The 23,468-nt window shown below is 36.2% G+C and overlaps 2 protein-coding genes across 5 annotated transcripts; both read left to right on the top strand.

Annotated features, from left to right (window-relative positions):
- Positions 1-1,703: 1,703 nt before the first annotated feature.
- LOC107725593 (28S ribosomal protein S33, mitochondrial-like) lies at positions 1,704-20,216 on the top strand. The gene is made up of 4 exons (XM_016534909.1): positions 1,704-1,802; positions 2,015-2,235; positions 2,323-3,541; positions 20,206-20,216. The coding sequence occupies exons 2-3, from the start codon at positions 2,021-2,023 to the stop codon at positions 2,426-2,428; spliced, it is 321 nt and encodes a 106-aa protein (XP_016390395.1). The 5' UTR covers positions 1,704-1,802; positions 2,015-2,020; the 3' UTR covers positions 2,429-3,541; positions 20,206-20,216.
- Positions 5,160-23,452, top strand: LOC107725591 (serine/threonine-protein kinase B-raf-like). Of its 4 annotated transcripts, XR_001638139.1 has the most exons (21): positions 6,634-6,857; positions 10,242-10,343; positions 11,141-11,404; positions 12,928-13,031; positions 13,145-13,247; positions 13,506-13,654; positions 13,941-14,060; positions 14,895-15,054; positions 15,451-15,490; positions 16,163-16,282; positions 17,699-17,832; positions 17,923-18,040; positions 18,125-18,209; positions 19,586-19,762; positions 19,920-19,966; positions 20,055-20,173; positions 20,256-20,387; positions 20,569-20,703; positions 21,764-21,917; positions 22,012-22,093; positions 23,268-23,452. XR_001638139.1 is itself a non-coding variant. In XM_016534907.1 (20 exons), exons 1-20 carry the CDS (start codon positions 5,267-5,269, stop codon positions 22,032-22,034), a joined length of 2,454 nt encoding a protein of 817 aa, XP_016390393.1. In that variant the 5' UTR covers positions 5,160-5,266; the 3' UTR covers positions 22,035-22,452. The 4 variants fall into 4 exon arrangements, 3 of the variants coding, with proteins under 3 accessions (XP_016390393.1, XP_016390392.1, XP_016390394.1); XM_016534907.1 differs by lacking the exons at positions 6,634-6,857; positions 23,268-23,452 and adding an exon at positions 5,160-5,434 and having other exon boundaries at positions 22,012-22,452; XM_016534906.1 differs by lacking the exon at positions 23,268-23,452 and having other exon boundaries at positions 22,012-22,452.
- Positions 23,453-23,468: the final 16 nt, after the last annotated feature.

The raw sequence follows: 23,468 nt of genomic DNA, 5'->3' as shown, positions 1-23,468 counted from the left end.
TTCTTACTCATAAAGGTTTGTTATTTGAAACCACTATGCACTGTCCAGAACCAACAGCAGTCAGGTATTGCTGAATAATGAATGAGAGCCGTGGCATCTGTGTGAGTGAGGCCATTGTAAGCCTTTTCTGTTTTATTGGGTTGCCCACACAGCCTTCAGATAATGTAGGGATTCTCATGTACTTCACATATTTTTGTGTAGGTGTATGTATGTGTACGAGATTGATATATATTAGGCTACACATTATTAAAGATTCAGTTCAGTATAATGAAACGGCAACAATCAGCAGCCCATTTCTTAAATGTAAATGTTTTTACCAGACTTTTTTCTTACTAAATAAGAAAAATGCAATAAACAATAGAGAATATAGCATTATTTGCACTGCAGGGTGACAAATAATTATATATGAAACAATATTTTAGAAGTTTTGCATTTAAAAGTCAGCATCCGTGAAAATAAGGTCAGGTATTTGTCTCAGAATTGAGGAAAACTGGAAATAAAGTGGATCTTTATGCCGTATTTTAGGCAAAGGCTACTACTGACAGACTGAAATATTGAATGTGACATAATTTGCACAATGGGTCTGAAACCGCATAATATTGACTTGGATGCATTGGATTGACTCTTATTACACATTCTGAGATGTCTTTTCTTTATTGAATTTTATTGGACTGTAATTGTTGTCTCTAGGACAGTATGAATGACAGCTTGACAGCTAAATTTTAATTAGCTACATTTTAAAATGAGGCAAAGTTTGTTTGGAACTTATTTGCAGCTAACAGTGAAAAATGAACAATGTAATCTAAAAAATGCAGCCGATATACACAAGGCAATTTGTCTTGTGCTATTTGAGGATGTGTTATCTTGTTCCTTTTTTTGTCCCCAGAATTGTGTTAATGGATACATCCCCTGGAAGGAAAAGAAAAACGTGATTGTCATGCTAATCCAGAGAGCTGTCCATCAATTTATTTATTTATATCATAGGCTATGTGTGCTTTCCTCCCGTTTTAAATTTCTTTAATGCATATATCGCCATCTAGTGCACAAAGATATCAGAACAAATCTAGTGTTCGTCACGCAGCCCTTATAGGGTGGTTTTAAAACGTTTTATATGAGAATAATAATTAGAAGAATAATAATAGGGCTCAAAGAAGTCTTTTGTTTTTAATGAATTGTCCAATAATCACATGCTTAATGGTTGGGTTTTCGGTTTAATAAAGAAATTTAATAAAGAAACTGTTAACATTAATGTTCAATTTAAATAAATAGGTATAAATTATTCTATAAAGTTATCAACCAAGTAATAATTACAGCACACACAGACTTAGACAGAACTCTTATCTTGGCAAATATTCGCATTCGGAATGATTACACAGGCGTACGACTTCCTGTGACGCACAAGATCTTTTATACAGTGAAGCGGCTAAGTAATTCAAGCTAAAGAGGTATTTAAAATTTACTAAATGTAAGGCTCTTCTGGTTCATTTTTATAAAATTTAACCTGGGGAAATTTGAAGTGTGAAAAACGCACAGTGCTTGAGCTATTAAACCACATTTGACTGTTATTTTAAGGACCTGAGAGACTGATAGGGGAAGCGCTTGACCTGCTACGCGCATGCGCGTCATTCACGTTCTCCAGCGTGTGTTTGAGAGTATGAAGGTTGAACTGTCAGCTAACCATAAACGAATATTCAAAATAGTTACTGAATATATTTTGTCAATACTTAATGTCTGTCCACATGCTTTTATAATAAAGCATTTATTTTTGGACCTCGACTGCTTCTTTCAGGATTTTTGAAAGGGTAAGAATACAAATTTTAGACCTGTTATCTGCTAACTTAGGTTTATATACAAAGCAACTGCAGACTCTTTAATAAAATGCACGACTGTGTTTTAAAGATATTAAAATAGTATTATATTTTATTCATTTTTATTTCCATTATTTCCATTAAAGCATTCATAGAAATGATAAGACATTATCATTCTATGCATTTATCTGTGTATACTCTGTTAGGTGAAGATGGCTGGTCTGTCTAGCTATGCCCTGCGCATGGCCCGTCTGAGCGCCCGGATATTTGGAGATGTGGCCCGTCACACAGACTCCAAATCCATGAAAGTGGTAGAGTTGTTTAAAGAACCCCCCCTGGCCCAGAGGAAAGAAGTGTATGACTGGTATCCCCCACACAAGATCTACTATTCAATGACTCAGAAGCTCAGATTCATGGGGCTTTTCAGGTAAGCTCTGGTTATAGTGCACCTCTGAACATTTGATCTTCAAATTCTGCTGTTTGTGCAGTTAACGGTTCTTTGCTATTGTTTTAGGGATGAGCACCAGGATTTCAAGGAGGAAATGAGGCGCTTGAGAAAACTGCGGGGTAAAGGAAAACCCAAGAAGGGAGAAGGGAAGAGAGCCGCAAAGAAGAAGTAGACCAGCACATTTCATCTATTATTTATCTGATGAAGAAGCTCTGTACATGAGTTGTACCTGTATGGACAACAGGACATGTTTATGACTGTGGTGTGATATGTTCTATTAGCAGAGATGATGGTGAAACAAAAACACAAATGCTGAATTTACAATGTTGGGACATCCTCAGCATACCTCACCAACACCTCTTAGGTTTGTTTTCCTAAGAATACACTGCAAGAGCCCATAAACCCTTAGGCCAAAGCTTGGGCTACATACAAGAAATAATTCATTTTAAATTGCTACATTTGTGCCAACAAATCAATACACCAGATATTGTAATGGACCCATAATGGAAATAAGTCAGTCAGGATCATGTTAGAAATTATGCATGTGTAGCAATGATTTTGATTGTGGGAGACATGCTATTCCGTAAACCTGCCCATATCCAATCATTTTTTCCCTAATATGATAAAACGGCATCTTAAATCTGTTCCAATGATAGGTGTAGCGGTCATCAATTTCTTGTTCACCAGATTGGGTTCCTGTTCCATGGTCTATTTTCCAGAATTGTCTAACTTATTAAATGGGATGGTTTTTAATTTTCTGAGCATCAGTCATCTGCAAGAGTGCAAGATACTTGAATAATTGTACTGGACATTTTTGAAGTCATCGTGACTTGCATCTCTTCTCTCTTTGTACATTTTACTAATCAAATTACTCTGCTGGACCTTTTACAGCCAATAACATAATTTTTAAGTGTTAACTAACTATATTTGCACACAATTATGGTCATAAAAACAACTGCAACATTTAAAAGTTAACAATCCCATGTCAAAGTTGAACATCTGGTGTGGCTTAAAGCCTTACGTAGTCGGGACATTGACCAGTATTACAGCCAAATCATCTTCTGATTAATGTTCATATCCTGGTCCTTTATTCTGAAGAAATGTATTTGCATGCTCCACAGCTATTGAAATAATTCTGTGCATATATGCCTTTTCTGCCTAATGCAGGTATATGCCAGCTGCTGTATTCCTATCCACATTTGGGTAGTAATCAGAATTTTCATATGTATCTTGAAGAAAAAGAAAGAAAGAAACAGTTACTATGTTTTTGGCTAGAAAAAAAAGTGTATATGTGCTTTGTTATCATATATCAGGCTTTTATGGTCCATATAGTATAATATAGTGAGAATATGGAGCATCTCAACATTATTACTTTATTAAAAATATGCAATTTGGTGCAGTTGTTATTTAAATGAATTGCAATTATGAAATTCTATTAGCTTGATATTGTAAACCGATTTTTATGGAGTATAGCAGACTACTTACATAAAAAAACTAATATCTGTTGTCACTCTTTATCTCCTCATAATACTTCTTAGTATTTACTTCTTACTTCTTATTTTACTTTTTTAAATCAATGCTTTATGGGTCAATATCACCATAGAGTGCCTTTCAACCCTCACAATACTCAAAAGATTTTGGTTTTAATTTCCCATTCGCTTTATGTCATGTCATAAATAGTAGACACTCAAGTACTATAGAATTAGCTGAGCTCCCACACATTTTTTTTATGTTAGATAATTATGGGCCATTATTCGAAGCATAAACCATAAGATATGTCCACACCCTGTTATGGACATATATATTACTGTTAAATACGTTTTCATTGCAAAATTAAGATGCAAATTATATTTTCTGAAAGGTATGATGTCCCTTTCCTAAACGGTTATTAAACAAATATATTATAATAAATAATATAATCACATTGATATAGCAAACTCATAAGAAGAAAATTTGTCAATTGAAAAGTCACCAACTTACTCACCTCAGCCGTTGAAATTCCCGCCACTGAAGAGACAAAAAAAATCTGTTGTCCTAATGTCACTAAAGTGGATGGCCTTTTATTAAAGGGGCAGATTCCCAACAGGGTGGACAACCATTCAAGGGACATGGACAAACTCTTCTTTTTTATTAAATAAAAATATTGTTTTTATTACCAAATGATCAATACACTCAAATTGAGTAAACTCTTATTTATCAAAATATTAATAGGAGAATTTTTATTTTATTTTATGTTTTGACAATATTCTACTATCATTCAAATTTAATGAGCAGTGCATGAGATACAGCAAAATAACACGCATCCTTTTATACAAAACTAAAAAAAAATCTAGGAAATGCTTTTGTTATGAATATAAAAACTTAGCCTAATATAACACCCTTTCATAGTCATTTTTATGTTAAGCTATCATGGCAAATGAGTTATTTATGTAACTTACAGGACACCAAAAGGCATATACTAAAAGGCCTTACTTACTAAAAAGTATGAACTATCAGAAGGCACGTCGAAGAATGTTTTCAGCGAAGTTTTGATAATGCCGAGAGGCCTTAGAAATTTAGATACTAAATATGATACAGTAGACTTTATAGGGTTAATTATTATTTCTTCAGACAATTGTACCCCTCTGGCCACCTGATAGTGATGTGAGATCATGTTGGATTGACTGCTTAGTGCTTAGTCAGGTGATATACATAAATGTTAATATTTATATGCAGAGCTTTTGGCTTAAAATCAAGCTTTTTGGAGTTATTAGATAAAACAGTTACCTTTATATATGGTCAACCTGATAGGCTATTAACATAATAAGGGATAATTTAAGTTGCATGAACCACATAGCTGAAACAAATTTGTGACATTATAATTTACACTTTAATATTAGCGCACTGGTCGGCGTCCAGTATCCCCATTTACCCCTCTACGGGTTTACATTTGGTGAATCTGTCTCCCCCTCCTGTCTCGTTCTCTGTTTCTTTCCTCTATTATTTTCCACTCAGTTTCTCGTGGTTTAAAATGGCGGCGTTGAGCAGCGCTGAGTCCCCACCGCCCGTCTTCAACGGAGACACCATGAACCGCGATCCGGAGCGGGACCCGGGACTGGACGAGCTGGGCGCGGGGCTCGAACCCGCCTGTCCTGGAGGAGCGGCGATCCCCGAATGTCAACAGGACATTCCCGAGGAGGTACGATGGGGGAGTCAGGGTTGAAGGAGAGCTCGGGTGTTGAGCGGAGCTGGGCTGGATGGAGATGTTCAGGAAACACCGGCTGTAATACGGATCGTGTGGGGATGCAATGCATTGCAGGGGGCGAGATGATGCACGAACATACATATATATATATATATATAGTAGAGCAAATCTTATATCGTGCGCTTATGCATTTTCGCAAGGTGCATTTCCGAATGACGCCATTTATAATTCTCTCATTGCAGTTCTCTGAGCCAATGTTTATCAGAAGGCCTGTTCGTGTTTCATTGGCTTTATTTTTCCCCCCGACCCCGCTGCATAGCATGCATGCTACATATCTCACCTTGCGATGCATCTTATTAATGGGAAACTACAGATGCAACGGGAAATATTAACGGCTGGCATGCATTGTTTTATCTCCTTTGTGTCACCAGCTGGCGCGAGCCGAGTCTGCGTTCGAATGCATTTACATTTAAATCTGCAGTGATGTCATTGTGCTCGTGCATTTGGTCCTGCTAACGTTCTACATTTATTTTTGATCCCGTGCAAATTTATTGCATTAAAAAAAAATCTAGGAAATGCTTTTGTTATGAATATAAAAACTTAGCCTAATATAACACCCTTTCATAGTCATTTTTATGTTAAGCTATCATGGCAAATGAGTTATTTATGTAACTTACAGGACACCAAAAGGCATATACTAAAAGGCCTTACTTACTAAAAAGTATGAACTATCAGAAGGCACGTCGAAGAATGTTTTCAGCGAAGTTTTGATAATGCCGAGAGGCCTTAGAAATTTAGATACTAAATATGATACAGTAGACTTTATAGGGTTAATTATTATTTCTTCAGACAATTGTACCCCTCTGGCCACCTGATAGTGATGTGAGATCATGTTGGATTGACTGCTTAGTGCTTAGTCAGGTGATATACATAAATGTTAATATTTATATGCAGAGCTTTTGGCTTAAAATCAAGCTTTTTGGAGTTATTAGATAAAACAGTTACCTTTATATATGGTCAACCTGATAGGCTATTAACATAATAAGGGATAATTTAAGTTGCATGAACCACATAGCTGAAACAAATTTGTGACATTATAATTTACACTTTAATATTAGCGCACTGGTCGGCGTCCAGTATCCCCATTTACCCCACTACGGCTTTACATTTGGTGAATCTGTCTCCCCCTCCTGTCTCGTTCGCTGTTTCTTTCCTCTATTATTTTCCACTCAGTTTCTCGTGGTTTAAAATGGCGGCGTTGAGCAGCGCCGAGTCCCCACCGCCCGTCTTCAACGGAGACACCATGAACCGCGATCCGGAGCGGGACCCGGGACTGGACGAGCTGGGCGCGGGGCTCGAACCCGCCTGTCCTGGAGGAGCGGCGATCCCCGAATGTCAACAGGACATTCCCGAGGAGGTACGATGGGGGAGTCAGGGTTGAAGGAGAGCTCGGGTGTTGAGCGGAGCTGGGCTGGATGGAGATGTTCAGGAAACACCGGCTGTAATACGGATCGTGTGGGGATGCAATGCATTGCAGGGGGCGAGATGATGCACGAACATACATATATATATATATAGTAGAGCAAATCTTATATCGTGCGCTTATGCATTTTCGCAAGGTGCATTTCCGAATGACGCCATTTATAATTCTCTCATTGCAGTTCTCTGAGCCAATGTTTATCAGAAGGCCTGTTCGTGTTTCATTGGCTTTATTTTTCCCCCCGACCCCGCTGCATAGCATGCATGCTACATATCTCACCTTGCGATGCATCTTATTAATGGGAAACTACAGATGCAACGGGAAATATTAACGGCTGGCATGCATTGTTTTATCTCCTTTGTGTCACCAGCTGGCGCGAGCCGAGTCTGCGTTCGAATGCATTTACATTTAAATCTGCAGTGATGTCATTGTGCTCGTGCATTTGGTCCTGCTAACGTTCTACATTTATTTTTGATCCCGTGCAAATTTATTGCATTGTGCATCTTTCTTCTAAGCTGTCAGCTGACTGTCTGCACAAATCACTTCTGCTGCTATAGGGGGTCTTTGCTGTTCGATGTACACACTGGGGTATTTCGTGGGTACATTCTGCACCCTGCAGGAACGTCCAGTTTAAGTTAGTAACTTTAGCTGTATTTTGGAGCCTGGTTGACCAGGTTGGAGCATCTACAATGTTCCAGAAACCACCTAATACTAGCTGGTTAGTTGATGCTCTACATGCAAGCTTTAAACCAGCTACAATAATCCAAAAACAGTTTTACCAAAAGGTAGCTGTGTTTCTGGAACATTACAGCTGCTTTCTTTCTTCTCAAGCTATCTAGAAACCATCTACCATTTTTCTAAACTCTCCTACGAACTTAACATGGATTTTCCTGCAGAGCATCCATTCGTTATGTTTCATTTGGAAAGTAAAGAAAGTTTACACCATCATGGAACAGGTCACAAACCTGGTTATTCAGGAAACAGCTTACCTATTTTGCTGGCAGACTAGTTGGATTAAAGAGCAGCTTGTGTAAGTTATCATTGTAGGAGTGCTTAGTGGTAATTAGATTAATTGTACTGCTGGCTCCTGTAACGGCTATACTGTCCGATTATACACAGGACTTGTCTTGCTTCTTTTTAAAAGGGCATCTATATTTAGTTTATTACCTTATTTACTCATACTTGAAGTGAAAATGTGGTATTGTTAAAGAATGGAGCATGATTGCATGAACTTAGTTAGTAGTTTTATTGATGGTCACTGCCATAACCACATTAGACTTTGAAGAGTTCACATCATATCTTCCCAATAAAGAATAGTTTGATAGGGTTTGCAATGGGAGATCCTAAACTTTTACATTGACCCAGAATCTTGAATATTTGGCATAAGTGAGTTTTCACATTGCTGCATTACTGACATGAATGTTGAAGGAACATAAACTTCTCATTGTGTAGTTCTACAGCTATGACTTGTATAAAAGATACATTTGGAAGAATGTAATGATCTTTTGTTTTGATACAATTACACTGGAGCTTTTATGGTTGAAAAGAGATTCAAAAGCATCATAAAAGTATCATGTTATATGATATAGCCTATTATATTCCAGTGGGTTGGTAACAGGATCGAATTGAACTTGGGAATTGGTTCAGTCTAATTCATTCAAACCATCAAACCATTCAAACATTTTCAGTTTGTTCTTTATATAGTGATATTGTATGACTTCACAAGTCAAATGCAAGTCATATGGACTACTTTTTTTTGGTGTTTGCATATTTTTTCAAGTGTAAAATTCCAGTTCCTTTTTTTTTTTTTTTTTTTTAAAGGGAAAAAAAAACTATATTCTTCCAAATTTCTGCTGCTGTGTTGTACATATATATAAAAAGAAGGTCATAAGGTTTGAAATAGCATGAGGATGAGTAGGCCTAAATGATGGCATAATTTTCATTGTTGAGTCTCTTTGTAGAGAAGTTGTAGATGGCTGCAATTATTTCACATGTATTGAGCTATTTTAAACTGTCTCGGTTATGCTGCATCATGTTGGAAACATGCAGTCTATTACCACATGGGGTTTGCTTTAAAAGAAAGGCTTGTAACAAATGTCTGTTTAAGAAACTGTCAGCAATCTTTGTCTTTCAGGAGTTTATACTGGCAAGTCTACTGAGAAAGTCCCTTGTCACAGATGCCTTTTAGCCTTTTTTCGCACTAATTTGACTAGTAGAGCCAGTTTATCTGCACCGTTGATTAGGAATCAAGTGGCAGCTTGACTCTCGGAATGCAGGATTTTTAATCAGAACTAAAGTTAGATGCACTAAAATGTGCTATTTGAAGGGACGTAGAGGCATTCTTGACAGTCTGCTGGAAAATTGTTTCTCCAAATGGTGATCATAATAAAGTTTACTTGTAAAGCTTTGTAGCACCGTCAGATTGTGTTTACTTGGGCTAGAACTTTTTCCAGTGAACTTGGAGTATTTTATGATGCTGCTTGTATTGCTTGGCAAACTTGAAAAATGTTTATTGGCTATTTGGAACAAGTGCATTGCTTGCATGTTTCCTTGAGCAAATGCTTGGCTGTAATTTTGTAGTACTTTAAATTAAGAGAGAAAAGTTTCTAATATTGGATGTGGTAGTACTTTTTCCAAATTGCAGTTGCCCACAGTCATGACCTCAGGCACACCAATGGTTTTTAAAATGTGCTGCAATTAAAATCTTCAACAACTAAAATTTTTAGATCAATCATCTCCTGATAAATAGCCTCAAATGTTTAAACATATTCATATTATGGTTGTGAATGTCAGATTTTTGTACATTAAAGTTGCATAAAATGCATAATTCTTCTAATAAGGGTCGATTGCCAAACAAAAAGATTTCCTGAAGATCTCCTGTTTCCATTGGTCAGACACAAGGATAGTCCCGCCCCCAACACACACACCATTGGTTGAGACAATACTGCCGTGTCAGGTTTTGAAAATTGTCTCCGCAATTTAAGTTTGAGACTGGACAAAGTATTTAACAGAAGAAAATACACTTCAGTTTAAGTTGAAGCATTTTGCAGTGGTTTCTTTGCTAATGCTCACTGTCTGTTTACTTCACACCTCAGATTTAATCACTATATCACAGTTTCTGTGGACAGGGCTAGAGACAGCCGTCAGTGTCAGATTTTACAGCTTAGTGAAGACAAGCTAATTATTCTGTTTATTAGATTTAGCCTGAAAATTAGGTCCTTACTCATGTATAGTGAAGTTCAAAGATCTCTGATCAAACTAGGAATCAGCTAGGAAAGGAAGCTGGGAAAATTGGTTTGCTAACTCTAATTTTATTTGCAGATATGGAACATCAAACAGATGATTAAGTTAACCCAAGAGCACCTAGAAGCCCTTTTAGATAAGTTTGGAGGAGAACACAATCCGCCATCTATATACCTGGAGGTGAGTTGGCCCGACAAACGAGTTGCTGTCATGAGTGTGATGTGAAAGTAATATAAAGATTTTTTTTACTATACCAAAAACGTTCATTTTGAAAGATACATGATGTTATAAATGAAGAATATCATGAATAAAGTAACTGGAATTTTTTACGCCATCTGTAGTTACAATTAACTTTTGGGCTTTGTTTCAAAATCTAGTAAGCCGCCTATGTAGGTAGCATTTTAAGGCATCATAGACACATTAAAAAAAACAGCAAGTTAAGTTTAAGTCTAAAAGTTGAAAATGCCTTTTTAGTCAAATTCTATGGGGGCATCCTAACTAGTATCTATCCCATAATGCATTGCAACAAGCATAGTGCAGAAATCCATATATAAGCAGGTGGGAGAAATTAATTGAAATATAATTCATTTAATATTTATAGGAGTATTTAGAATTAGTAAAATCTAGTTAAAATTTACTACTTCTAAATATGAATGTGTGAATATGCTTTTATACTAATTGTTGTTAGCTTAGCAACATGATAATGGAAAACAATATATATATGTAACTCATAGTTTTTGCCTACATAGAACATTGATCACTTTACAACTAGGCAGCCGCCTATCTAGGGATTCTGGCAAATAATTTCCCTAATGCTTGAAATGACTGAATAAATTCAAAGGAACTGATAAGGCCTTTAGTTTCTGTGTATGCAATATCGGCTAATGCATAACCTCAGATCTTTATCCTTCAAAACATGAGCGTTTATGTGAAACATGTTCATAAAGTATTCATGATTTATATCCTCCATGCCACAGGCCTATGAAGAGTACACTAGTAAGCTGGATGCATTACAGCAGCGGGAACAGCAGCTTTTGGAGGCCATTGGGAACGGAACAGAGTTCTGCTCCTCGCCCACACCCACCCAGCTGGATGTGAAGGGACCGGGCGTCCAGAGCGCCCCCGCCACCCCAAACACCTTGGCTGTCCTGCAGACCCCCACAGACGTGACACGGGGAAATCCCCGCTCGCCCCAAAAACCCATCGTAAGGGTTTTCCTGCCCAACAAACAGAGGACAGTGGTGAGTTGTTGTTGGTTATTGCTTGTTGTTTGGTACTGTTTCACTTTTATATGTAGATAATTTAGTGTGAATGATGAACATAATTCAAATAATTTGCATGATGTAAGTAATTATTTACATTACAATCGATAATGTGTTACAGTCCTACTAAAAACCTAAAAAAATCAAAAAGGAGTTATTCTGCGGAATGTTCAGGCTTCTCTCTGCCATACAATACTAAAAAGTAGGAAGGAAAACAGTCCATATAACAAGATTTCTGAAGTTATACAGTAGCTTTATGTGATTTACAGATTAAAAATTTAGTTGTTTTTCACTAAAATTATGTCTAATGAAGTGTTGTTTTTGTTAACTAAAACTAAAGCAAGCAAACTAAAGAAATCTTTAAAAAAAAAAACTAAACTAATAAAAATGAGAAAAACAGATTAAAATAAATATTAAAAATCTAAAATAAAAAAAGCGAATACAAACTATTTCTAAATACTATGTAAATAATACTAATATAATATAAAAATAAATGAAAACTATTAGAAAGCTTAAAAAAAACTAAAAATAATAAATGACAAAAGCATATGGCACAACTAAAATTAAAAGGAAAACTAGAAATATAAAAATAAAAGCTAAATCAAAATATTAATAAATACTATAATAGTATGTAAATAATACTAATATAATCTAAACATAAACAAAAGCTATAGCAATCTTAAAAACAAAACCGAATAAAAAATGAGAAAAGCATGACAGAACTAAAATGAAAATGAAAACTGAAAATATAAAAATAAAAGCTCATTTAAAAATATTACTAAATACAATAATCGTGTGTAAATAATACTAATATAATGTAAAAATAAATTAAAACTATGTAAATCTATAGCTAAAACCTAATATAAATATAAAAATAAATGAATTCAAACTACTATAATAGTATGTAAATAATACTAGTAAAATATATGCAAAAATAAATTGTACTAAAAACATAAAGTTAGAAATCTTAAACTAATAAAATGACAAGCATGTGACAAAATTAAATTGAAAACCGAAAAACTAAAATAAGAGAATTCTAAATATTATAACTAAACACTATAATGTAAATGCTGCATACTACTAATATGATACTGGCCTGATGACAGAGCATTAGGTAAGGGCTCTGATGGGAAAAAAAGGAGGTGTATTATGTCAGTAATATTTTTCCCATGAGTGGATTTTAGAATTTTTGTTATGAACGGAGATGGTAGGATATTTCGACCATACTTCACAGTACGGTTATAGGCAGGGTTTAGAAAGGAAGGGCTTCTGGAAGGAATTTCCACTCCAACCAGATTGTAGAGTGCCGGGACTCCATGGGAAATGAGCCAATGTAGGTGGCCCCCTTTATTTTGATTATGTGCTCAGCTTGTCTCTGTTGGTTTAGCAAAGAGATGGGGCAGAATGAGTTGGAGCCAAGAAATCAAACACACCCAGACGCAACCACAGTCTCACTGTAAGAGATGAAAGTGACTTGAGTAAGTGGTTTACGTGTGTTTCAGGTTCCAGCTCGTTGTGGGATGACGCTGAGAGACTCCTTAAAGAAGGCTCTGATGATGCGAGGCCTGATCCCAGAATGCTGTGCGGTTTACAGGGTTCAGGATGGGTAAGAACTGTATTCTGAATGCGCACATTACCATCATTACTGCAAAAACAAGCCAAGGCTATGTCACACTGCGAGCAGTACTTCATATTTAATGACTGTCCTGCCCACATTAGGGAGAAGAAGCCTATTGGCTGGGACACAGACATTTCCTGGTTGACAGGGGAGGAGCTTCATGTTGAGGTTTTAGAGAATGTGCCACTGACGACCCATAATTTTGTGAGTATGATGAAGCTGACCACAAACTGTGGCTTAAAATCAATCTGAAATGACAAAAAGGAGGAAGTTAGAGCCGACAGTTGACATGTCATTGGTGTGGTCATTTCTATTCTTGATTTCACTCTTCTTAAATTCACCTTGACACATTAAAGACATGTTGAGCTCTTTTCTCATCCACCCTGACCGTAATATATATTGTTTTTTGGAAGCATTCAGATTCTTTGTAATGACTGTAAGTGTTATTTGGTGACTCGAAAGGTGCGAAAGACCTTCTTCACGCTGGCCTTCTGTGACTTTTGCCGGAAGCTGCTGTTTCAGGGCTTCCGCTGCCAGACGTGCGGCTACAAGTTCCACCAGCGCTGCAGCACAGAGGTCCCGCTCATGTGTGTCAACTATGATCAGCTGGAGTGAGTGTTCATGGGTGATGTTTCACTTCTGCATTATGCATAAAAGGGTGAAATTTGCTCCATGCAGGATGCACAGTTAAATAAAGCATGTGAATAATGTCAAATAAAATAATAAAATAATGTTTATTTCTTACATATTAGTATTCACCATATTTGAAATGGTTTACATATCTTGTGTATAGTTTGTCCAATTGGAAATAGTCCAATGTGCTTTGGGTAAGTGATGCTTATGCATAATTTATTTGTACTGATGTTATCATTTTTTGTTTATAATTTTGTTACTTAGTTTATTGCTGGCATCAAAATTTCTGGTGTACCACCCTATTACCCAGGAGGAGGCGTCATCAGAGGGCACGACACCCCTGTCAGAGATGTGTCCATCCCTCCCTCCATCCGAGTCCACTGGGTAAGATTTTAGTCCACATCTGCACTCCAGTGACCATGTAGTATATCTTATTAATAAATACGATTAATAAATATAATTATATATTATATTTATATGAATGTACACCAAGTTATAAATTATAATCTATATTTATATATTTGATTTAATAATCATTTATTTTTATATTCAGTTTTTATTGCACTACTGTTCGAAAGTTTGGGGTTGGTAAGTTTATCAAAGAAGTCTCTTTTGCTCGCTAAGGCTGCATTTATTTGATCAAAAAATACATTAAAATCAGTAATATTGTGAAATGTTATTACAATTCAAAATAATTGTTTTAAATAAATGTAATTTGTTCCTGTGATGACAAAGCAGCAGAAAATGTAAAATTTTCAGCGGTTATTACTCCAGTCTTCAGTGCCACATGATCCTTCAGAAATCATTCTAATATGCTGATTTGGTGCTCAAGAAACATTTCTGATTATTATCAATGTTAAGAGTTTTGCTTAATATTTTTGTGGAAACTGGAATATTTATTCAGAATCCTCAATAAATAGATTTAAAAGGGAAAGTATTTATTTGAAGTAGTTGTCTTTTGTAGCATTATAAATGTCTTTACTCTCAATTTTGATCCATTTTAATGCATCCTTGCTGAATAAAAGTGTTAATTTCTTTCAGAAAAACAAACAAGCTTTTGAATGGTAGTGTGTATGTATAATGTATCCACTATGTAACTTTTAATTGAGAAACTGTCACATTAAGGGTCACATTAATTATATACTGTAGTGTGTAGGTGGCTTTTAATCGTGTATTGTGCAGAATTACATTGTACTCTCCTGTCTCTGTTTTCTCCAGGTCTCTGTGCCATCCTACTGTGTCACCGTCCAAATCCATCCCTATCCCACAGTCCTTTAGACCTGGAGAGGAGGACCACCGCAACCAGTTTGGCCAGAGGGATCGCTCTTCCTCAGCCCCTAACGTCCATATCAACACCATCGAGCCGGTCAACATTGATGTGAGAACTGGACAGTTGGCCAGCTAACCAATATATTTTAGTCAAAAGGATTTAATCCATTTTAATGTTATAGGCCCAACTTAAAAATGTCTTTACTTTGCACTTCCTGAATCTGAAAAATTAGCATCCAGTAATATTAATAGATATTAATATTGATAATATTTTAAGTGTTCTTTTATTTCAGATACATTATGTGTTTCCAAACATTAGTTTCCAAATGTGTTAACATTAAGTGCCCTCAACCATATAATCTTGTTTATTTTAAGTCTATTGATATAGAAGTTTCTTATACCCCCAAAAAAACGTAAGGTACATTTGTAGTAAGCAAAAAGCACAAAATGTTACAATTGCCCTGGTCTGCCCAATTCCCTGCTAAACGGTGTTATTTCTGTACAGGATTTGATCCGTGATCAAGGCTTACCGAGGTCAGATGGAGGTAAGTGTTGTCCGAAACAGAAAACATACACTAAGACACACCGAATTCAAATGGCTTTCCATCATCCCATGTCTTTGTGCTATCTCTGTGTCATTGGCCTTAGAAGTTTGGGATAGCTGATCCATTTCACTCCGCCTGCTAGTAAAAGCTGACAAACAGGCCTTTCTCTCCCCTGCCCGCTTGTGAATTGCTTCAGCCCTTTTCTTTATCACTACTGGCCTGCTGTAAACTACTAATTCCTAATCTGTGTTCTCAAAACCCGCCCCTGTCCTTCCTGCTTCTTCAAAACATATCCCAGAACTAAGTTTAAAGAGACAGTTCACCCAAAAATGAAAATTCAGTCATCATTTACTCAGCCTGGTGTCGTTCCAAACCTGTATGACTGTTTCTGTGGAAGGTAAAAGAAGATGTTTAGAAGAGTTTTCGAGCTGCTCTTTTCCATAAAACAAAGGGCGAGTAATTGATAACAGAATTCTCATTTTAGGGTGAACTGTCCCTTTAAGGACAGACTGTATACAGAAATAATGAAAAACTGGCTCTGTGTCACCTATAATTCACTTGATCTTCTCTAAACAACCTCAGAGTAGACACAGGATTTTGGTAGTGGGTGACAGGAAGTGCACCTGAGCTTCGGGGGCCAGTGATCCCGTGTCTGTCTCTCTCCCCCTGCAGCCCCCTCGCAACACCCAGCCCGCTGCTTGAGGAAGAACCGAACACGGACCTCAAGCCCCCTTCTGTCCTCCCACCCCAATGACATTGTCTTTGATTTTGAGCCTGAGCCAGTGTTCAGAGGTAGCTAGGCTTTTGTGCGTGGCTGTGTCCCACTCCTTGTCTCGTCTTTTGCATGTCTGTCTGCCGGTGTTTGTCTTCCAGCTTGTGTGTTTTCAATTTCACTCCTCCTCCTTTAAATTCTCACTTTCTCTGCCACTTCTCTCGCACAAACTCTTTCACTGACGTTTGATGGGCTGCAGTCACTTTTCCTCAACTCAATACACTTGACTCACTTAGTAAAGCAAAGAATGGCACATGTGTCACTCAGACATTTCAGAAGTACAGGCCCCCTTTTAAATAATAATAAATCGGTCAATATTAAATATATAATGTATATTTTATTTAGGTCACATGTGCCATTATCTAACACTCGGTTATTCTTTAGAAAAACAATTAATAATAGTCAAATGTAATCTTAAAATGCAGTTCTCACAAAATAAAAATAAAAAAACAATCTTAAAAAGCAAATCTCAAAATGAATATACAGTACAGTAATAATATATAGTATTTTTTTATACTGTACACTATGTTGTGATGCCTGAATTGACTTGATTGAATTTTATTTAGCATTTTATTTAGCATTTTGTTTTTTATTATTTGTTTAAACAAAATAGTTTAGAATTTTAGTATTAGTTATTGACCATAACGTAAAAACAATTATTGGCTTATTGCATCGGACAGTGTTATTTTAAATGGTATTTATTAATATTTTGAATTAGGTTTTATTTTCATATTTTCTGTATTTGTTTTCATTCAAGTTTTAGTCATTTTATATGCTTATATAAAATGTATATTTTATTTATATCTCTAATTAGCTTTTAAAAAATTCAGTTTTAGTCATTTTAGTCTTTAAAATTTAAACATATTTTATATCACCTGAATATAAGACGACCGCGTTTTTTCAGATGTATTTCCAAAAAAAAAACATTGTCTTATATTCGGGACAATACGGTAATATTCTTTTTTATTTAAGTTTTAAGATTTTCATCTTACAGTTTTTTATTTAGCAGTATTTTTTTTTAACAAATGAAAAAAAAAAATATTAGTTTTAGTTACCAATAAGAACACTGATACCTGCCAGAATTGTTTGTTTTAATCCCTACTTGCAGTACTTTTGCGTACAGATCTATGTGACTTTTTTTGTTGTTGACATTTTTGGGGATACTTTTTGGTTTTCCATTGGGAAAGAGATATGGGGTGTGGCTCAGGATTTGATCGAATACTTCAGTCGAGGCATATATCGCTCACAGCCCCTTATTTCACACTGCATGGGCTGTGACGTGATCCTTTCCTCTCTTTCTCCCCCCATGTGACTCTCTAAGATTTTATTCCTTTCCTTCTGTCTCCTTCCCCTCTTACTCTGTCTCTCTCTTCTTTGGCTCTCATATTTCCTGTTAAAGTAACTTTACTTTGTTTCTCGACCTCTCGTAATGCCAGGCTCCACAACAGGCCTGTCGGCCACACCTCCTGCCTCCCTGCCTGGTTCCCTGCCCAATGTGAAGGTGTCCAAATCACCCTGCCCACCGAGAGAGCGGAAGCCATCGTCTTCGTCTGAGGACCGCAATAAAATGGTGAAGATTTCTTGACCTTACTTGACGCATCTAGTCCAGTTCAAAGGTCATTCGAGATGGTTTTTGGCATTTATTTTGTCTAATATTTAGAAAACCCTGGGTCGACGGGACTCCAGCGATGATTGGGAGATCCCAGAAGGTCAGATCACCCTGGGACAGCGGATAGGATCTGGCTCTTTTGGAACAGTCTACAAGGGGAAGTGGCACGGTAGGTCCTCTGAGAACAGTTTTGGTCTAAAGATGATAAAGGAATGTACAGAAAAGGCTAAATGTGTGTCTTCTTCTTCCTCAGGTGATGTGGCGGTAAAGATGTTGAATGTCACAGCTCCCACTCCACAGCAGCTACAGGCCTTTAAGAATGAAGTGGGTGTCCTCAGGTAAGAGCTTAAAATTACTCACCATTTTAAAACCGGGATAGTGTCTGTCCAAATTGTAGGTTTTAGGTAGTGGTTAACCAATATAGGTTTTTTTTTTTTTTTCCCCCCCAATTTTTTTTTTAAATGTAATTTTTATTAGAAGAAAATAATAAGGGTTTTAAACTATCTCAACTATTGGTAACAGGGTTGCAAAAAATTACATTAAATTAAACAATTATATTAAGTGTAAAATTAGTATAAAATAATAAAATAAATCTCATAATATTTGATTTAACTTCATTGTTAATTTTTTTTAACATTTGTATTTATTGTTCTTTTTCCCCCTGTTTTTATTAGAAGAAAATCATCAAAATCATCATTTAAGCTATCCCAATTGTTGGTAACAGGGTTGCAAAAAATGTAACTAAATTAAATTAAACATTTTAATTAAATGTAATGATAATTATATAATAATTTGACCTCATTGTTTTGATATAAATTTGTATTTATTTTTTATTAAATTTTTATTAGAAGAAAATAACCGACAGACGAACCTGGACTGTGTATTTGTTGGACATTATCTCGATGGAACTCTCAACTTCTCGTATACATGGATCTAATGTGAAAACCGTAAATTTATGGCATTCAGCTTTTAATGTTGTGTCAGCTTTTCTAAAATATTTGTAGAAAAATTATTTTATTGCTATTTATTTATCTATTATTATTCATTTATTTTTATTATTACTATTTATTTATTTTTTATTTTTATATACATATTTTTTTATTCATTTATTTATTTTTTAAGTCTACCAGGGTTGGGATGGGTTCTAAATTTGCACAGTTGCTTTTTGTTTTATATTGCTATTCCCAGAAGAAAATTCAGTAAACAGTTGTTAACAAAAAAGAAGAGAATAACCAAAAGGGGTTTAAACTATACCAATTGTTGCTAACAGGGTTGCAAAAAATATTATTAAATTTAATTCATTATATTAAATATAAACAATTAAATGACCACAATTAAATATAAAATAAAATAATAAAATCTCATAATATTTATTTGACTGAAATTCTCTAAAATTGACTTAACATAAGGGTTAAGCACTTCCTTTCACTGACTTGACTTTTCTATCATTAGTGCCGTCTCATTCTTTTGGGAATTGAGCGATGGAAATTTAAAAAGGCAGTATTGTAACATAATTGTTTATTTCGTAAAAACATCATTCATCATAAAATACATGGCTTAAGTAGCAGCGTTAATCTTTAAACTTAAAAACAGTATTAAATTAACTCATTATTTGTAAACCTTGTCATTAAATGTTAGTCTCACATTTTTGAGATTATGTGCTACCAAAACGTTGTTCTGTCAAAGCATATTGAAAATTCTTTATCTCCCGCAGGAAAACCCGCCATGTGAACATCCTGCTCTTCATGGGCTACACCACCAAACCCCAGCTGGCTATTGTTACACAGTGGTGTGAAGGCTCGAGTCTCTACCACCACCTGCACATCATCGAGACCAAGTTTGAGATGATCAAGCTGATTGACATTGCCCGTCAGACGGCTCAGGGCATGGAGTGAGTGACACTCCAAAGTTTTTAGGTCAATGTAATGTTTAAAAATAAAGAATCCATTAAGTCTTGAATAGAAAGCGTGAAACCTGCTGGCATCAGATACTCAACTGCTCAGGTTAGGACGCATGAATTTAACACTTGTAAATCATTTTATCCACAGCTATCTGCACGCCAAGTCCATCATCCATAGAGATCTGAAGAGTAACAGTATCCTTTTAAAAGTCGACTTCAAAAAATCTGAAGTCGTTCAACCCCTAGCGTCTACATGCTCTTAGCCTTAACACCACCTCCCTAGATATCTTTCTGCATGAGGACCTAACAGTAAAGATTGGTGATTTCGGTCTGGCTACAGTGAAATCCCGCTGGAGTGGCTCGCATCAGTTTGAGCAGCTTTCTGGCTCTATCTTGTGGATGGTGAGTGAAGGAACATGTCTTAACTATGTCAGAAGTGTTTCTTCTGTACTGACAATCTTGCATCTTGGCTGATCTGCTTCAGGCTCCAGAGGTGATCAGACTGCAGGATAAAAACCCATACAGTTTCCAGTCGGATGTCTACGCGTTTGGCATTGTGCTCTATGAGCTCATGTCAGGGGCTCTGCCTTACTCTAACATCAACAACAGAGACCAGGTGAACCTCTTAGCAGTGTATTTTGGGTGAACTATCCCTTCAAAGCAGTTCATATGATGTTTTCTCATCAATTCAATTTTGAATGTTAAAGTACTAGTAAGAGGATGTACATGACTTAAATCAAATTTCTGCCAGTATCTGAAAATTGCAGAAATTAATGTTCATATCTCTCCTCATCCAGATTATCTTCATGGTTGGCCGGGGTTACCTGTCTCCTGACCTGAGCAAAGTGCGCAGTAATTGCCCCAAGGCCATGAAGAGACTTATGGCAGATTGTCTGAAGAAAAAGCGAGAGGAGAGACCTCTTTTCCCTCAGGTAATGTTGTGAACACCTGTCAAACTTCTGCTTTCTCCAATTTGGCTGCCATCTGTCAAGGGCATGCAGATTTATGTCAAGGTGTGTTGCCACAAGATGGCATCGGAGTGGCATTAACAGAATGCAGCTTTGAATTTGAATTAGTTTGATTTCAAATACTAGTAAAATATATATGTATTATTGGTGTAACAGTACACAAAATTAATATGTTTTCAGTACAGCGGGGGAAACATTTAATTTCTTTTTATTTCTTTTTCTTATTAAATAGTGATTTACAGAACAAACTATGGCTTTGTCTTGAAATAAATTCACAAAATGAATATTTTAATTATTTCACTCTTACTCTATTGCGCTCTGTCCACTGGATAAATAAAAAGGTAATGTTATATGTAATTAAAAGAATTATATAATATACAATGGTGGCCATAAGTGGCGTGCAGATGCGCGTGCATGACCAAAATAAATATATAAGTTCAGACCGCTCATTTGCGCACATGGTCGACATGGTTGACAGCTGTTAATGCACAATCACTCTATTATATCGACTAACTGTAATACTTCACAAGATTTTCATTAAAACTGAAAGCATATATCTAGGCTACGCATTGCCAGTTTCACAACAAAACGCAAAACAGTAACATTTCATTCATTCACTGACGCGCTTAACTCAGCAGTGCTAAAACAGCCAGTGTGTATACCTACCTGCCGGCAACCCGCCAAAATAAAAGCTTGCTGATTTTAGATTTGAAAATGTTGAAAATTCATATAAAAAATGTAAATGTGTAAGCAGTGTATTTTTTTTAAGTGTGCAGTACTATAAAATGATTGTATTTTTATTTAATCTTTTTTATTTTAAAATATAATAGCATTATCACACTTTATATAATATTTTTTAAATTATTTTTAAAATTAAGTAAATAAAGTGCAATAATACTATTATTACTATTAATCACTTTTATTTTTCATAGTTATATTTAATGGGTCACACTATGTGCAGTGTGAGCACCAAACACGTGCTCTCATGATTTTTATTTTAATATGCATTATTTATTTATGGCAGACCCTGGCCTCTATTGAGTTATTGGCACGCTCTTTGCCCAAGATCCACCGCAGCGCTTCTGAACCGTCCCTTAACCGCGCTGGATTCCAGACAGAGGACTTCAGCATGTACATCTGCGCTTCCCCCAAGACGCCCATCCAGGCTGGTGGCTATGGCAAGTTCACGTACACAATGTTGTACCTTTTTTACTTGTATCGCTTAAATTAGTATGAAACTGACACGAATCTGTCGTTTGTGTCTCCTTTTAGGTGAATTCTCAGCGTTTAAATAGTGCTGCAAATCCTAAAACTCCATCCCTTGTCAGTTTTTACGACATCTTGTGTTCCTACGGTGGGTTCATCCATAACACAGAAAAGGACTAGTTTTCAAAGAATGTGCTGTTTTTCTTCCTCTTTACCCGAAGAGCTACGGCCTCAACGGAATTGCTTTAAAATAAAAATGATCTCTGCAGGGTGTCATTGCTGATTTTACAAAAATGTCATAAACATCACAAAGGACAACTCGATAATGCAGCGTACAACAAAAACGACTGATGTGAGAAACCAACAGCTGCTCACTGGAAAGAAAAAGGCAAACAAACCCAAACCGATTTTGGCAGGGGATGAAAAACTTTCCCCAAGAAGGAAGATAAATGGGTTTGGGATGAATGATATTGGGAGCACAAGCCCCGCCTTTTCTCCGCCCCTGGAGGGGAAAAACACACAGCACTGGCCAATCAGAAAACAGGGCCCAGTGACATGGAATGATGGGAAAATTGGCATAAGAGAGAGGACGTCAAGTCGCAGTCATGGAGAGGTGCTGAATGTCAGGAGAATGATATTTAGAAACGTTTTTTCTCTTGCAATGAGTTTGTTACGAGATGTCGCCCGTGGCTGGAGTTATTAATACAGATTTCTTTGGTCTTTAGCATTTTGTTTTTCTCTCAAGGGTCATATGTTGTAGATAAACAGACCCTTTTTCAGTTACAGATATAGTTTGTGACCAGTGGTAAATGAAGCAACCATCAAAAGACCTCTTTTTTTTAATATTCACATATATATTCTAGAATATTCTGTAGGTTTTTTGCTTTTAGCTCTTTGTCAAGGCAAACTAGTATTTTTTAAATTTATTTTGCATTTCACATGTCCCACGCAAAGAAGCCTGGGGAAATGTTTTTAGCCTCTCTTGGATCGGCACAAATACCATCAGACATGTCCGAGGTGGGCAAAATCAAAGCGATTTCCGCGCTTCTAGAGAATGTGATTTAGTTTGATTTAGTTTCGGCTCCTTACAGTAGCTGACGTCATGTTTCTGAACAAGTCAAAGGTTATATTATTTAAAGTTTCTTGTAGAAAAACCCACTGTATAAAGCAAACACGAAGCCTTGCTATGGAGTAACAATGTGGGCGTATTTCAGATGTATTTCTGTACTTTTCACTACAACTTTAAGCTTAACTGTTGTTATTAGAAGCCATTCCTTTGAGGCCATAACGGTTAACATAATATATATATTTTTTTTTTTGAGATTCGATTCATCCGAGTCTCTTTTCGAACTCTTTGGACCTTGCACCGCTGGATTCATTCCGATATATTTGTTCACGGGTCATAGCTTTTTTTAAGTTTAAGTTTCATATAGTTTTTCTTGTGTTATATACAGGCAGGCCTGCAAAGTTACATTAATTTATACTGCTTTAATTTTATTACTTTTTGTTCGGTGTCGTTTCGA

The sequence above is a fragment of the Sinocyclocheilus rhinocerous genome, unplaced genomic scaffold (assembly GCF_001515625.1).
Source record: "Sinocyclocheilus rhinocerous isolate Xijiao unplaced genomic scaffold, SAMN03320098_v1.1 scaffold153, whole genome shotgun sequence".
Lineage (NCBI taxonomy): Eukaryota > Metazoa > Chordata > Actinopteri > Cypriniformes > Cyprinidae > Sinocyclocheilus > Sinocyclocheilus rhinocerous.
This window is presented reverse-complemented; position numbering and strand designations above follow the sequence as displayed.